Raw genomic sequence first — 17,951 nt, 5'->3', positions numbered from 1 at the left:
GAGGGAGGGAAGGAATTGGGTTTGACATATGTGGAATGACTTTCTAATTTTTTCAGTTGCTTTCCTTTTTATTAAACTTAGTTTTCCTGGTGGAAATGTACCGAGGGGTCAAATACAATTTCTTTTTCAGAGACTTGAAATTCTAACTGAATTTTCAGAAATGGCTGAGGCTGTGTCCGTCTGGGCCAACAATTTCAGCCATTTGAGGGATCCATGCAGGACCACAGGTCAATTCTACAGTGGTAATCAGTGTCACTCATCAAGGCAGAGAAGTGATTGATTGTTATGTGGCAGTCAGCCGCGGAAGTGGGAGGTACTAACCAGATATTACCCAAAGAACCAAAAGCTGGCTCACTCATAATTTAGAAACGTGGAACATGAAAGGAAACATAGAGTTCACAAGAAAGTACAAGACATCGCGTTGAATCAGCCTGTGGACCCATCCAACCCAGGATCCAGTGCTTGCCCCTGTTCTAAAATCTGCCAGAGTAGACTGGGCATGGTGGCTCATACCTGTAATCCCAGCACTTTGGGAGGTTGAGGTGGGTGGATCATCAGGTCAGGAGTTCAAGACCAGCCTAACCAACATGGTGAAACCATCTCTACTAAAAATACAAAAAAAAAAAAAAATTAGCCGGGCATGGTGGTGTGTGCCTGTCATCCCAGCTACTCAGGAGGCTGAGGCAGAAGAATCACTTGATTCTGGGAGGCGGACGTTGCAGTGAGCCAAGATTGCACCACTTTACTCCAGCCTGGGTGACAGAGTGAGACTGTCAAAAAAAAAGAAAAAAAAAAAGAAAAAGCCAAAGCAGATGCTCCTTCCTTCCAAACCCCATCTGTAATGAGATCACATCAACACCACCATCTCAGACCCAACCAGAAGAACCAAGCTCACCCCAAACCTTGGCCCTACCACCCCAGTCTTGCCTGCCGAGGTGGTGGGTTATCACAATGCCCCTTGACTGCAGCCTGAGCTTCCACACCTCCAGTGGCTAACTGCTTTGGCTGGGAATGTAGCTGTTAGCCTTCAGCAGAGCTATTCATTTGCTGGACATAGAAAGCTAAAACTATGCTCTATGTCAAGTCTTTAATGGACATTTTCCTGGACAATTGTGTGAGTCTCTTAAGGTGTCCTCAGCCTCCATTTTCCCACTCCTCCCCAAGCACCATCAACCCATCAATACCCCACACTGACCTTCGCAGTGACCTTATGAATTTAAATCAGATTGCCTCACTTGACCCAATACTTGTCAGAGAGCAGTAAGTGGTATAGAGAACAGTTAAGTCTCTAAAGGAGACAAGACAGAAAGGGAGCATTGTGGCTTAAATTAGACTGATCAGGGAAGACTTCATGAAGAGGTGAGATTGAAGCCAGGTGCAGTGACTCATGCCTGTAATCCCAGCACTTTGGGAGGCCAAGGCGGGCAGATCACCTGAGTTCAGGAGTTCGAGACCAGCCTGACCAACATGGAGAAACCCTATCTCTACTAAAAATACAAAATTAGCCAGGCATGGTGGTGCACGCCTGTAATCCCAGCTACTCAAGAAGCTGAGACAGGAGAATCGCATGAATACAGCAGGCAGAGGTTGCAGTGAGCCAAGATCGTGCCATTGCACTCCAGCCTGGGCAACAAGAGCAAAACTCCATCTCAAAAAAAACAAAAAAGGTGAGATTAAGCAGAAACATGGAGCAAGTGACGGAGTGAATCATGCAGGATGTCTGGTAAAGAGCATTCAGGGCGGAGGAAACACTGCGTGCAATGGCGCATCTTCCTCTGGAGGTGAGAACTCACTTGATGACAGCAGTGAACAGAGTGGAATGAACAAGGGAGAGATTGGCAGGTGATGAGGTGAGGAGGGAAATGGGGGTGAAGGACTGCAGATATGAGAGGGACTTGCAGAACAGACAACAGACTCTGGTTTTTGGCTTTTCTTTGCGATGAGATGAGAACTTTTTGGAGTGCTTTGAGCAGAAGAGTAACATGATCAGATTCATGTAAGTGCATTACTCTATGGAGAACAGTTGGAAGAGGGGGCAATAGTGGACATGGAGTTGCCAGTTAAGAAGGAAGTTACTTCAACGCTACAGAAATGTTGTTGGCTTAAATAGAGAGAAGGGTAGGGATGATGAAAAGTGTCAGACTAGAGATATGCTGATAAAGATAAAACTGAGAGATTTTTCCTAATACAGGTTCTCCTCAATTATTATAGGGTAGTTATGTCCAGACTGTCAAATCAAGTTTAGCGACAGCTGCCTCCTTACATATTTTAAGTTCAGCCTAAAGGTTTCTCTGTACATCATGAACTAGAGCAAGCGGAGGTGTAAACAGACTGTAGCCTACACTTGTGCCAATCACTGAGTTTGGGCCAATCAAATGTAGCCAACTGTTCGAGCCATGTTCAAACAAGGCAAAGGCAGAGCTGTAACCAATCCAGCTCTTTCTGTACCTCACTTCCATTTTCTGTTAGTCACTTTCCTTTCTCTGTCCATAAATCTTCTTCCACCACGTGGCTGCACTGGAGTCTCAGAGCTACTCTGGCTTGGGAGCCTGCCCGATTCACGAATCGTTCAATGCTCAATGAAGCTCCTTTAAATTTAATACAGCTAAAGCTTTTCGTTTATCAAGATAAACCCAGTGTAAGCTGAAAATATCGGAAGTCAAAAATGCATTTAAGACACCTAACGTAGCGAGCATCATAGCATAGCTTGGCCCACCTGAAACGTACTCAGAAAGTGTCACATGTGACACGTTCACCTACAAAATCATCTGGCAACACAATCCACAGTCAGTTTTTTGGTAATCACGCGGCTGACTGGGAGCTGCAGCTCACCGTTGCTGCTCAGGATCATGACGGGTGATTGCACCACGTATTACTAGCCTGGGAAAAGGTCAAAATGCACAATCGTGCACCAACATAAAATCGGAAAATTATAAGTCAAGTCATTGTAAGCTAGGGATCATCTGTGGATGTCAGGTGAAATAAAAGAGTAAATGACCAAACATGTGAATGTATCAAATTACCACATGTACCCTAAAAATATGTACATCAAATTATATGCCAATTTTTCAAGTAATTAATCAATTTTTTCTTTTTTTTTTTAGACAAGGTCTTGCTCTGTCTCTTGGGCTGGAATGCAGTGGTGTGATCTCGGCTCACTGAAACCTTCACCTCTGGGGCTCAAGCGATCCTCCCATCTCGACCTCCCAAGTAGCTGGGACTACAGACATGTGCCACCATGCCCAGCTAATTGTTCTTTATTTTATGTAGAGACAGGGTCTCATTATGTTGTCCAGGCTGGTCTCAAACTCCTAGGCTCAAGCGACCCTCCCATCTCAGCCTCCCAAAGTGCTGGGATTATATGCAAGAGCTGCAATGCCTGACCTAATTAATTCTTTTTTTGTTTTGTTTTGTTTTTTGAGACAGAGTCTCACTCTGTCACCCAGGCTGGAGTGTAATGGCATGATCTCGGCTCACTGCAAGCTCCGTCTCCCAGGTTCACGTCATTCTCCTGCCTCAGCCTCCTGAGTAGCTGGGACTATAGGCACCCACTGCCATGCCCAGCTAATTTTTTGTACTTTTAGTAGAGATGGGGTTTCACCATTTTAGCCAGGAAGATCTCGATCTCCTGACCTCGTGATCCACCCACCTTGGCCTCCCAAAGTGCTGGGATTACAGGCATGAGCCACTGCGCCTGGCCCTAATTAATTCATTTTTAAATATTGGGAGTAAAGCATGACTCCAAGCCTCTTTGTTCGATTAACATGGAGAAAAAAGGTATCATTGACTGAGGAGAAGACTGGGAAGAACAGGTTGAGGTGGGAGAAAGGAGAATCAGTCCTTTTTTTTTTTTTTTTGCATGACATATTTGAGGTATCTATTAGACATCCTAGTGGACATAACGACTGAACAGTTGGATACGAAGTCTGAAATTTAGAAAAGAGAGGTCCAGTTTCGAGTTATAAAATGAGATATCCATTAGACATCCTAGTGGACATAAGGACTGGGCAGTTAGATATGAAGTCTGAAGGTCAGAAGACAGGTCCAGTTTATTATAAATATAAGAAGCTGTCAGGTTCTATAGGTATTTAAAGCCACAAGATTGAATGAAATCCTTCAGGGAGTGAGTATACATAAAAGAGAGATCAAAGGACTGAGACCCAGGACACTCCAATATTTAAGGGTTGGGTTAATAAAGAGAAACTGAAGGTGGTCTCCTAGACCAATGTAAAGCAAATGTTTCAAGAGGATCAACTATGTAAAATGGGCTAATAGGTTTGTTAAGTCAGAAGACAACTAAGAATTGACCACTGAATTTAGCAGCATGAAGGTCCTTAATAATCTTGGCAAAAGCTGTGTTTTTCTTTTCAGTGTCTCTTTTTATTTATTTGTATTTTTAAAGAGTGTTAGTGTAATATAATTTCCACATCATAACATTCATCCACTTAAAGCATATAATCCCATGGTTCCTAGTATGTTCACGGTTGTACAACTGCCACCACAATTTTAGAACATTTTCATCACATTAAAAAGAGAATTCATAACCATCGATAGTCATTCTCATTCCTCTCCCCCGAGCCACCCATCCTCATCCCTCCAGCCCCCAGCCCCAGGCAATCACTCATCTACTGTCTCTCTCTAGATATTGGCCTATTCTAGACATACTATTTTATTCCTTCTACTTAATGGTAATTTGATATCCTTTGACCAACATCTCCCTGTATTCCCTCCCCACTAATCAAACATGCTTCTGATAAGTATCATTTTCCTCTTCACTTTTAAGAGATCTACTTTTTTAGGTTCCACATATGAGTGAGAGCATGTGGTATTTGTCTTTCTGTGCCTGTCTCATTTCAGTTAATGTCCTCCAGGCTCATCCATGTTGTTGAAGATGACAAGATATCATTCTTTTTTATGGTTGAATAGTATTCCATTGTGTTCGTATACCACATTTTCTTTATCCATTTATCTGTAGATAGATACTTAGGTTGATTCAATATTAACTATTGTGAATAATGCTGCAATAAACGTAACAGTACAAATACCTCTTCAGAATGCTGATTTCATTTCCTTTGGATATATACCCAAGCACTTCTTGGTTGAGTAATAGAGACAAATCCTGATAGAATTAGTTCAAGAAAAAAAAAAAAATGAGATGGTGGAAAGTAAAGACAGTGATTGTAAAAGACGCTTTCAAAGAGTTTTGCTACAAAGAAATGCAGGGAAGTGGAGTGGGGTCAATGGAAGGAATTTTTTAGACAAGAGCTGTTTCTGCAAGTTTGGTAATAATGGGCATCATCCATTAGAAGGGAGAGAAACATGCCAGTGCAGGAGAGGTGCGGAAGTGACGTTCTTGTGCAGATCGGAGGGAATGGCACCTAGTGCACAGTGGGGATTGACCTGAGGCTGAAAGAGGAACAGGTGAGCCTTTCGTCTAGACAGAGGGTGCTTGTGGGAGGATAGTAGTTTTAGGGGGGACACTAGAAAGTTCTCCTTGAATTGTTTTTATTTCCTTAACGGATTAGGAACCGAGGTCACCAGAACTAATGCGTTGGGTGAAAGAGGAGATATTGTAAAATAGAGGTTTAAGGCCGGGCGTGGTGGCTCACGCCTGTAATCCCAGCACTTTGGGAGGCAGAGGCGGGTGGATCATGAAGTCAAGAGATGGAGACGATCCTAGCCAACACAGTGAAACCCTGTCTCTACTGAAAATACAAAAGTTAGCTGGGTGTGGTGGCACGTGCCTGTAATCCCAGCTACTCGGGAGGCTGAGGCAGGAGAATCACTTGAACCAGGGAGTCGAAGGTTGCAGTGAGCTGAGATCATGCCGCAGCACTGCAGCCTGGAGATAGGGCAAGACTGTCTCAAAAACAAAAAAAAAAGATAGTGTTTTAAGGGACTGGGCGAGTAGATGGACTAAAGAAATGGGGACGGGCACCCGGAGTGCCCCCTTGAGGTTGTGGACTTAGTGACCATTGCACTTGGTTCGTGTTCCTGTCTCTGAGGTCACCACACGTGGTATTCAGCTTAGGTGTTCTTCTTGTCCCCCTCACCAAGTCTTAAGCTCTTTGAATAGAGATCTCTTGGTCATTTCTGAACTTCCAGTGCCTAGCAAAATGCCTGATAAACATTTGTTGCATTACGATCAGATGAAGTCTTATCACACATACACAAGGCACGTTTTTGCCCCTCCCCTCTTGAGGCTGCATAAATCAGGCTCGGAGACTCTCCAGGTTATGGTAGTGTTGCACAGAGGCTGGCATTTAGCAACGCTAAATAGATGCTTGGTTAGTAAATAAGGGAAGGGTGGGGGAGACGCTTCTTAGGCTCTTGCTATTGCGTATTCTTTTGTATCAGGAGACTCAAGTTCCTAAGGCTTTCTCCAACCGAGTCAGGAAAATAGCCTGTCCCCGGTCTTCAAAATAACAATACATCCGTTCATCTTGAGATCCACAAGCACACTGACACAAGCTTCAAACAAAGAACCATTTCCCACAACCCATGATCATCTCCCACCGCGGTTTGCAGACAGGTAATCTGAGGCACACAGAGGTCAAAGGAGCCTAAAGGTCGCAGATCCGAGCTCCGGCCCTGGAGCTGCCAAATAGAATCTATTCTATGCTGACCATCAGTTTGCATTTGGACACAGGACAGTCAGTCAATAAAATATAACTTATTGCTATAATCAGACCTCCCCAAAACAATATTTTTTCAAGTTTTCTCTCTATATAATATATTTACTTTCATATACTCTTTTGTGTTCCACAGAGAATTTGAGGATGCTTATCGTTTGACATTTTTCCCCCAATAGAAAGAACAAAAAGAAAGAGCAAAATTTTGCAAGCATCAAAGATTCTCCCAGGATCCTGAGGCCATGCGTATTTGTCCAGTTTGCTGTAGGCATTTTGTATAACTCTGTTTACACTGAGCAATCCCTCTTCTTAACTTTTCTCTGCAGAAGTAAAGTTTCCACTGTAATTCTCCCTAAACAGGTGAAGAAAGGGGGGTTGGAGGAACTTCCATAGCCATCCCCTGAGGCATAATCAGAGCCAGATGCCAAACTTTCTGAATCAAGAGTGGACTCACATGCCATAAAAACTAGTGATTTATTTATTATAGGGCTCTAATTAATAAAATATGGTTTTAACCTACAGCCAACAGGGTGTATTCCACTAGTGTGCCCGTAAAATATGGCTGGCAAATTGAAAGTAGCATAACGGCTAAATCACCATAATTTTCACCACATTAAGAAGCCCCAACTTGAGTTTTACATTACTTCTACCTAATGTCAACCCTACTGGGAGCAAAACCGAATATGTAGTCAGCCTAACACGTGATCTGTCTGACATTTTGGCTCAAATGACCACTCTGTAAATTAATTTACCAAAATGCCTATTTTGGGGACAGACAAGATCATCCAGGGACATGCTATTTCTCAACTGGCCTTTAGGGAAACCATTTAATTATAACAAAACGAGGCCAGTTAAATGTGGCTTCAGTGCTTGTCAACAGCTCCTTAATATTATTGTCATTATATTAACACTTAATAATAATGGTGGTCAAATTTTTTAAAGAATTTTAAAAATAAGAAGGGTGGTGATAATGAGAACAACAGGCATCATAAAAGAGACCCTTCCAAGGCATTTTGAGAATTGATTTATTGAGGTGCATTCAGGCTATTTAGTTTTTCACAATCGTTAGATATATCTTTTGTAAAACCTCAGATCAAGAGAGAGAGAGAAAGATCTTAACTGACCTTGGTGATCCACCACCCCTCGTATACAGCTTTAGCAGGATAGCTGCAGACCTGTGCTAAGCTCTCTCTTGCTCTGTTCCTTAGGGGGGCAGCAGCTGCACCGCCTACCAGCACAGCGTCACCCTCGGCAAAAGGCTGCCTGCTTCTACCAGCCAGTGCTCAATTGGGCTAAGGGAGAATTAAAAATCACTGACTGCCTTTTGGTGCAATGACTGCTGTGCAAAGAGCAGCCAAGATGGTCTCACTTCCCAGCACTAGAGATGCCCGCAGCCAGAGGAGAATTGAGAATGATTAACAGGCCAAATAAAATTGTGTTTCCAGGGCTATACTTGGTTTTGAAAGCTGAAGGTGCCCTGAGTGTATCCCATTCACCACATGTGAGTTTGCTGTGTTTTCTCTGCTGTGAAAATGCAAGTGTTGCCGCACTAGGAAGTCATCAGCATCAGAAAGTTGCTCTCTGAAGCCCTGCTTTTAGGGACTGAGGTCCAAAAACACTTATTTGCAGTCCCATTCCTCCAGCATCCCCTCCCACAGTCTCACAAGCCTAGTGCGAAGTATGGACTTGAATAAACAAGACTTGATCCAGGAGACAATGAAGTCCTTCTTATGAATATTCATTCCTGAACAGTTATGAGCACCTTTACTGAGTTGGACACTAAGAATGCCTGTGAAAACCCAACGTGCCTGAAAGCAGAGAGGAAGCTTTCTGATGCTAGAAGAAACAAGAGCATGATCTCTACTAATCTGGAAAAATGCATCCATTCAAACCAGAGAGGCAGGTGCATAAACAAACTCATTAGGGTGTGCTAGTGCCACAATCCTACGTGCTTAGCCACTGTCTTTGAGGTTCCAACCAACAATAAGTATCAATCAATAATCAATAGTCAACAGGTATAAATTGACCAATACACGTTAGGTATCTGTTTTGTGCCCAGAATATTACTTGGTTCTAGAAAGGAATACAAGATCAATAGGAGACATTTCTCTCACCCTTTCCATATTTTAAGTGTACATAATTCACTTAAAAACTTCTGAGGATATACTGTAAGCAAAACTAACATGCAGAGCCATTGGAAATAAAAGCTGGGCTCCATCTGTAGCCCAAATTTCAGACACGTTTAAATCAGCTATTGGATTAATCAAATCAGAGCCACCTTCACGGTGACCTGATGAGTTGACTCCTTGGGCATCATGTAATCTTGTAATCTTTCTTAGTGTGTAGACCCAAGTAAATACCATCGATCCTGTGGCGCTACTGGGATCACAGAATTGTAACATTTAAAGGAACTTCAGAGCCCAATTCTTTACCCAACCTAAGAGTCCACTCTTGAACAACCCATTCTTAAACATTTCTAGCAAGTATTGCCTAACCAAAAAGTTCACGGCTTTTAAACTTCAAAATGCCTCCTTTCTGATGTGAAGGGAATTCAGTCTCTTTACAACTTTTTTTTTTTTTTTTTTGAGATAGGGTTTCTCGTTCTGTCACCCAGGCTGGAGCACAGGGCATGATCACAGCTCACTGCAGCTTCAAGCTCCTGGGCTTGAGCAATCCTCCTGCCTCAGTCTCCCAAGTACCTGGGACTACACGTGCACATGCACACCACTATGCCCAGCTGACTTCTGTACTTTTTCTAAACATGGTTTTTCCCCGTGTTGTCCAAGCTGGTCTGGAACTTCTGGGCTCAAACAATCCACCAGCCTCAGCCTCCCAAAGTGCTGGTGCATGAGCTACCGTGCAGTCTCTTACAACTTTGATTACCTTTTTATAACTCTGCTACACAGATTCGTCAAACAAATTCAATCTTTTTCAAAATAGGAGCACATGCAAATAGTTAAAAATGACATCCACGTGTCTTTTTTTTCCCCCAGGCTAAATTCCTTTAACCACTTCTTCTATGACAAGATTTTTCAATCATTCACCAGTTGAATTGCCTCCTTCTAAATATTCTCCTGTTTTAAACATGTCTGTTAATGTAACCTGGCCCTATGCATTCACACTATGAAACTCCATCTTACCTATGAAATGGCAGAGTTAAGCTAGATCAATATGATCGTATTCTTCCATCACTAAAGGAACTGATTTATACAAACTTCCTCTCCCACAGCTGTAGGCATGTAAGAGATCTCCAGGGCATATCTATAGAAAACAGTGTCTTTGGACCAAACATGTTGAAAAGAGACTAGAATTGTGTGGTAATCACTGTGAAGAACATGCTTTTTGGCAGGGTGCGGTGGCTCACACCTGTAATCCCAGCACTTTGGGAGGCTGAGGCAGGCAGATCACTTGAGGCCAGGATTTCGAGACCAGCCTGGTCAACATGGTGAAACTCCATCTGTACTAAGAATACAAAAATTAGTCAGGCATGGTGGCGTGTGCCTGTAGTACTAGCACCTACAGTACTACAGTGGTGTAGTACTGCACCACAGCACTCCAGCCTGGGCGAGAGAGTAAGACTCCATTAAAAAAAAAAAAGAATGTAAATAACAGATATAAAATCTTGACACCTAGTACTTGGTCAGCAAGGTCCTTGTGTCTAACATCGGTGTAGCTAATCTGTATTGTTGAAATAACTTTAATTCATTTCCAATAACGAAATAAAAGTACGACAAAAAAAAATAGAACATAAGCTTTGCACACCAAGTTCATGATCTTAGTAGGAAAGGCAGGTAGAGTCATAATTTGGTGTTTATAGGAAAAAAAGTTATAATTTAACGAAATTAGCCTATGTAGTCCTTTAAAACAAAATTAAATCTAGGGTTCCTGGAGAAACAAATATACAGGACTGCACAGCTAGAAATTTTATAGATTTGATTAAAAAACAACCTTGTCAGCCTATTTTATACTTGAGCCTAGGTGAAATCAAGCAAAAGGTCTGAAGGAACTTGACCAAAACTAACGTGCTGGAGGTTTTTCAATCATTTTTATTAGATTTTCAGGGAATTGCTGTTAGTGAGGAGAGTGAGACGGGACATCGGTTGCAGGTGAGATATGAGCTTAGCAACCCAAGCAGATGCTGACAGCTGTGCATGGTGGTCTAAGAACAGAAGAGGTTAGAAAATGAGAACGTAATCTCTGGAGAAAATTACTATGGCTCTGACATTTTCCATGGATAAATGCCTAGGGAAGAAGGGTTAAAAAAAATGAAACCCTGTTTTCCCTGTTCTGGGAAAACAGGATCCTAACAATGGAGCTTATTAAAAGTTATTTTTTTAACTGATGACTGTTCCATTCTGTGCTAGAAAATTGGGTGAGGCTATTTCTGATTTAATAAGATGGAGGGATATCCTTGCCCTCGAAAATCTGGCATTAAGAAGATAATATTCTGAGGAGTAGTGGGCTTCTGGGGATAGAAAATAGAGTCCTTCAAAAGCAGCCAGATGACACAGTCCCTCTCTCAAAAGAATGACCTGGAGTTCTCATGCATGTCTGCGCCCGGGGTAATGAGTACCAGGGACTTACCAGTGGAATTCTTAGCTGGCTACAGGGCACATCAGTGTTCTGTCTCTCAGTTGGAGAAAGACTGAGACTATGAGGGAAAGAAAAAATCAGGAGACATGGTATTAGTCTGTGCCCCATTTGACTGTGGGCTCGTTATTCTGATTCCTCGTCTGAAAATGTCCTCCTGAGGCTCAAAGACCTTTCCAGTGAAACCCGGTTCTGGGACAACCGCTCTCATGACCTGCCTGCAAGATGCCTTTCCTTATTCTTTTAGCATTAGGTTTTCTTAAATGTACAATTAGATTAGGAGCACTTGAATCTCTAAAAGGAAAATCCCTTATAAAAGTAAATGGAGTACCCGGTAGCTGCATTCTTTGGAGAACACACAGGATATGCAGGCACCGGATACCCCGTGACGGTGAAGGATACCATGGCCTCGGGCAGGTGGGTTGCCTCTGTGTGCAGTGTCGTCTAGTCTACCCACAGCACAGCTACCCTGGTCCTCACCCCACGGCAGGCCATGCAGGACAGCAGCCAGCTGAAGGTCTTCCTCAGGGTGGGGGCTCCCTAGGAAACTAGAGAGTTCATTCACTCCTGAGGAGGTGACTCTTCCCAACATGAAACCACATGCAATTCCTTGGAGTTCCCAGCACAACAATGAGCCCCCGGTCAGAGAAGGAAGGGTGGTGGGAAGCTCAAGGGGGTTGGTTTGTATTATTGTGATCACTTTCATTCACGTCCAATAATAAAATAAGAGGATAACAAAGAAGGGAGCCGAACATACATCTCTGCACACTGAACTGAGCTCCTGATCTTCTATTCAACGAGAACAGAAAAATGGTTATGACGGTGTTTTCTAAAGGATGCAGAGGAGACCTGAGTGTAGTGCAGAATGGGGTGGAAAGGAGGCAGGTGGAAAGAAAATGCATGATAGAGGGGCAGAAAATCAGGAGAGTAAAGAAGTGGCACAACTCAGGGAATGAACCTAAAATATTAGAATGAGGAGAGGGAGAGGGAGACTGAAGGGGAAGTCCCAGGAGGGGCAGAGGGGAAGAACATGATGAGGACAGAGTCAGAGAGGGTGAGGGTTCTCCGGGGTCTGCTCTGTGTAAGTCACCGTCATTTTATGTGTCAGTCTGGCTAGGCTACAGTACCCAGTTGTTTGGTCAAATACCAGCCTAGCTGTTGCTGTGAAGGTGTTTTCTGGATGTGATGAACATCTCCATCGGTGGACTTTGAGTAAAGCAGGTTGTCCTCAGGCCTTGTCCAATCAGTGGAAAGTCTTAAGACTAAATATTGAGTTTCCCCCCCAAAAGAAGAAGTTCTGCCTCCAGAGGGTAACATGAAAACCCTTAGCTGAGTGTCCTCTTCCGGTCTGATGACCTGCCCCGCAGATTTCAGACTTGCTGACACCCACAATTGTATAAGCCAATTCCTATTTTATTTTATTTTTGAGATGAAGTCTCACTCTGTCACTCATGCTGGAGTGCAGTGGCACAATCTCGGCTCACTGCAACCTCCACCTCCCAGGTTCAAACGACTCTCCTGAGTAGCTGGGATTATGGGCTCCCGCCGCTACCCCCAGCTAATTTTTTGTATTTTTAGTAGAGACGGGGTTTTACCATGTTGGCCAGGCTGGTCTCCAACTCCTGACCTCGTGATTCGCCCACCTCAGCCTCCCAAAGTTCTGGGATTATAGGTGTGAGCCACTGCACCTGGCCCAAAATCAATCTCTTTACGTATGTGTATAAATACACACACCACATACACACACACAGATACACACCACATCTGTTGGTTCTGTTTCTCTGGAAAACCCTAATACATTATATAAAGTACTGCTCATAACTGCGCAGCAACTGCCAATCCTATCTTAGAGACAGGAAAGTTTCAGAGAGTTTCTCTCCCCAGTTAGCCCCCTGGTAACTACCTTACTAATCTCCTCCTAGTCCTTTATATAGAAAGAAAGGAGCAGTTATGCAAGTCTAGGTGTTTCTCACCTCCAAATCTACTGTACCCTAAGATGGGCAGGGGTTTCTACAAGTCATTTAGTCCCATTTGAGGCATTTGAGAATTTTCAGAATGTCCTTTGGCAACACTTGAGCAGACAGGCAAACAGAATTCCTTTCCAGGACTCGATGGCCTCGGGCAATTACGTGGCCCCAAAGTGGCCTGGCCCGTGGGGTTTGGAATGGAGCATTGGATACCAAGGATGTCAACCACTTCTCAAATGTCAATACCTAGGAAAAAATGCAGTGGCTCACTCACACAGGCAGTACAGCAGCTGGAAGTCTGAGCTCATCTTCCCGTCTGCTCCATTTACTGTTCCTTACCCTGACTGGCATGAATTCCTACACTGGGTCCATCTTCAGCATTTCATATGCAGGGGCAGGCCATACTCATGTGCGTAATTGAGTTCTAAAGTGTACAAGAGTGCAAGACCCACTTACAGTGAATTTTGTTCTTTCTCAACTCATCTGTGTGTCCTAGAGTGTATACACCCTACCCAACATCACTGAGCTTCAACAGGTTGGCAGCACCTACTAACCCTCTGGTAACTACCTCACCAACTTCCCCCAAGGTCTTTTATCTGGAAAGGGAAGTGCCAGTCAGGTATCTCACAGGAACCTGAAGAAGGCAGAGAGTTAACCACTAACGGAAGCTCAATTTCAACAGCCTTTATTAACCCTGCAAGTGACTCTAACCACTACCTTCAGGACACAGCAAAGGAACCCGGTTCCCCTCACTTCTGTCATACCACAGAGCTGATATTTAGCAAGGAAAAACTGTTGGTACACCTGTATACGTTTCATGTGGCTTTTGCTACCTACCAATGTAATCAATGTAATCACTTTTCCTCTTGATCGTTTTTTCTGCCAGAGGCAAGTGATTTCTCCTACACAAAGATTTTTTTTAATGCTTTCAAGAGCCAACGCTGAATCTTTTAATGATCAAATATAAACTAGCATTTTCTTAGACCTCTAGAATGAGGATTGTAGAAATTTGATAGGGCAAATCAGCCTGATATTCTGAAAACATCACGGCCCTGGGAATCAGAAGAGGCAAAGCACTAATTCAGTCACTTAACTTCCTTAGAGTCCATTCCATTTAGTCAATATTTATTGAGTATTTCCTGTGTCCTGGGCATTTTCTTGAGCACCAGAGACATAAAGACAAATGAATCCTAGCCTTGCCTGCAGAGAGCTTATAATTTACTGTTAGAGACAGCCGTGTAAAAGAAACAATTGCAATACTGAATGAGCCACACCTCAACAGAAGTACACACAATGTACTAGACGCACTAATGGAACCGAATGATTCATTCCATCCTGGATGAGCTTTAGGGCATGTTTCTCAAAGAAGATGACACCCCAGCACAGCCTCTGTTTTTCTCATCTAAGGAATGAAGAAGCCAAAGTGAAAAATTCCTGTGTCTCTCCCAGCCTTACAGCTCTGAAATTCAGTAACTGTGCAGATAAATCCGAGAAATCCTGAAAATCAGAATGTTCAGAGTAGGGCAGTCTCGGAGGGGACTGGTGGTTTGTGGAACTGGATAGCTACAGATATTGGCCCCTGCTCAGAGAGCCAGGCTGCTAGGCAGAGCCCCAAGGGTGGGGTGCTCTTTCACCCAGTCCTCCCAAGCCATCAGAATTCATGTCACCCTTTTGATGAATGAACAAATCAATTCAAAAAGTCCTCCATTGCAAGACTCTGTGGGCTAGCAGAAGAAGACAAGTTAATGGCCGGGCATGGTGGGTCACACTTGTAATCCCAGCACTTTGGGAGGCCGAGTTGGACAGATTACTTTGAAGCCAGGAGTTTGAGGCCAGCCTGACCAACATGGTGAAACCCCGTCTCTACTAAAAATGCAAAAATTAGCCAGATGTGGTGGCAGGTGCCTGTAATCCCAGCTACTTGAGAGGCTGAGGAGGGAGAATTGCTTGAACCTGGGAGGTGGAGGTTGCAGTGAGGCAAGATCGCACCACTGCACTCCAGCCTGGGCAACAGAGCGATCTCTGCCATTGAGAAGCCCACAGCCTGACGAAGAATTAGGATATGGCACAGGAAAAATTCGGGAAACCCGGGGTACAAATCAAGGCCCAATATAGGGAGTACAAAAAGAGGTGCAGGCAAGGAGTTAATTAAAGGAAGGAAAATGTTTGTCTTCTAGAGGAATCAAAGAAGGCTTCAGGACATGCCCAACTGGAGGTTATCAAAGGGCAGACAGATAACAGGAAGAAAGGGAGAACATTCTACACAGAGCAAACTACTTGAGCAAAAGTGGAAAAATAGAGATACTTCAGGAGATTGTAAGCAGAATTAGACTGGAACTATAGAATGTAATAATAATAATAATTAACATTATTATTAATATTACTTAGAGAGTACCTACTGAGGGTGCCAGGAATTTCAAATGGCCTTCCTCACCCTTCACTACCACCTGGGATATGGGTATCACCCCCATTTTTCAGATGAGCCAACAGGTTTCATGGGCCAAGCTGAGATTTTAACGAGATGTTCCTGATCCCAGAGTCCACACTCTTAACAGTCATGCTTCTTTATTTGATGTGCTCCTGGGAAATGAATTCCTAGCTCAAAAGGTCCTGTACAAAAGTGTTTTGAAGGACAGGAATCGTAGAATACAGCACATAAATCTGGCAGCATTGTGGAAAATGGCTTGGAGCAGGAAAAGACTAGAGATAAGGAGATCTTTGACCTGCATGTTATAGTAATGAGAGATATGCAAGAGCAATAAACACTTCTGCACTGAGGCAATAGGAGTCCAAAAAAGAGAGGAAAGAAAGGGATATATGAAAAAAACCATGTCATGGGGTAGAATCCCTAGAACCTCCCTAGTGGTTGGATATGGTGGAAAAGGGAAGACTAGGCAGTTTGGAGAACGTGTGTTTGGTTCCTGAGGTCCGCTCCTGAGCCAGAATCATTTCCTTTCATCCAGCCTCTTGGATCCATAGGCAAGAAAGAGGGAGTTTTCTGAAATGTTTTCTTTCCTGTAAAGTATGCATCTTACAAATTCATATTTCTCCTGAACTTCAGTAGCTGGACAATAATCAATTGTTATCCCTGTAAGTTCCAAGAAATTTAGTTTAAGGTTTCTCATAGGAAATATGGATAGGCAAAAGTTCCTCTATAAAAACTCTGCCCAAATCACCTATTTCTGGGGCACATTGCTTATAATAGGTACTGAATGAATATGTTCTAAATGAATAAGTAGATAAACCACAAACACTTTCAACCTCTTGACCCTTGTGAGACTTTTACCCCTACCTTACTTTCAAAACAGAACTCCAAAGGCAAGAGTTTAACAAAGGCCACCAGGACATAGAATGTAGCGCTGTTGGGATGTGCGGTGAGAGAACAGGGAAGAGAGACCTTAGCTGGGTCTGTCCTCTGATGTTTGGTGTGACTGCTGACACATGGCAGGACCTCAGTAAGCATTGGTTGGATGGGTAGATGAATGAGTGAGTCAGATCATCTAGCTTTGAAGATCTCAGTAGTTCCTGTTTAAGCAGAGGAGTTTGGGCAGCCACCAGCCCCATTAACCTAACATGCCAATGTGACTAATGTTGCTTTTTCCAGAAGTCTTGGCCTTGACTGCAAAACTCAACACTGAACACCTGAAGGAAAAAAAAAAAAAAAAATCCCATTGGCAAAGCTTGCTTTTAACCGTGGGAGACACCAAGCAACATTGCCAATTTCCCGGGGGCCCAATACCTTTCTGACTTTGCAATAACTCCCAAGTTAAACAAATTGCCAAAGAGTTATAAGCCTCTTATTAGTTGGATGGCTTCCCCCAATTGCTCTGCTGGCTGCATTTTCCCTGCACACACATCGGTGAGTTCTGCCGACTATTCGTGTGCCTGCAAGTTGAGCTCTGGCATTTCTGTGATCTACAGTCTCCAATCTCCACTCCCTGTTGCCTTCACTTTGAACTGAAGTGCTGTCTTAAGCAACCCCACTACCCACCACCTAACAAGCCGGGACGTGAGTCTTCATGACTGTTACAACACTTGAACCTTATCCCAGGCTAACCAGTAACACCAGTATTCAAACTGCAGTGTGAGGAACACCGCAACGAGCCAAAGAAATGGCCTGTACCGATTTCCTAATGGTCAGAGGATGAAGTGTGGCACAGCAACAGCTGGAAACACAGGTGACAGAAGGCGTAGACAAGAGAGGCATTGGAGAACAACGTGAAAATCTAAAATAGAGAGCTAGCATTCATTTGTGGCCCTGGGTTTACACAGCAGAAACCAAAATGGAGAGCTGGGAGAGATCTCATTCTCTGGGAGAGATCAGTTTCACCTGGGTAAAGACCAGTTGGATGCTTTGGGATAAAAATCCACTTTAGAAATTAAATTATCCAATTCAGTTTCCCGCCCTAATTCGTAAGTCCATGTCCAACTCTATTTCATTTTGTATTGAACAAAATTTAGCTATTATACCAACTTCTGATTCTGCATGAATTTCCATATAAGATCTCTGTGGACTGGGTGTGGTGACTTGTGCCTGTAATCCCAGGACTTTGAGAGGCTGAGATTGGAGCATCACTTGAGCCCAGGAGTTTGAGACCAGACTAGTCAATATAGTGAGACCTCATGTCTATAAAAAACATTTAAAAAATTTTTTAAAAAAAAACAGCCAAGTGTGGTAGTGCACGTCTATAGTCCCAGCTTACTCTGGAGGCTGAGGTGAGAGGATTGCTTGAACCCAGGGGGTCGGAGGCTGCAGTGAGCC

The 17,951-nt window shown here is 43.5% G+C and overlaps 1 protein-coding gene across 1 annotated transcript in view; it reads left to right on the top strand.

Moving 5' to 3' along the window:
- Nucleotides 1-7,939, top strand: part of LOC105518593 (keratin, type II cytoskeletal 8-like) — a 98,007-nt gene extending 90,068 nt beyond the window's left edge. The window contains 1 exon segment of the mRNA XM_011951630.1: nucleotides 7,841-7,939. Coding sequence (XP_011807020.1) covers nucleotides 7,841-7,939 — 99 coding nt within the window.
- The last annotated feature ends 10,012 nt before the right edge of the window (nucleotides 7,940-17,951 follow it).

The sequence above is a fragment of the Colobus angolensis genome, unplaced genomic scaffold, assembly GCF_000951035.1.
Source record: "Colobus angolensis palliatus isolate OR3802 unplaced genomic scaffold, Cang.pa_1.0 Scaffold321, whole genome shotgun sequence".
Classification (NCBI taxonomy): domain Eukaryota; kingdom Metazoa; phylum Chordata; class Mammalia; order Primates; family Cercopithecidae; genus Colobus; species Colobus angolensis.
The sequence above is the reverse complement of the archived record's forward strand: the minus strand, read 5'-3'. Positions and strand labels throughout refer to the sequence as shown.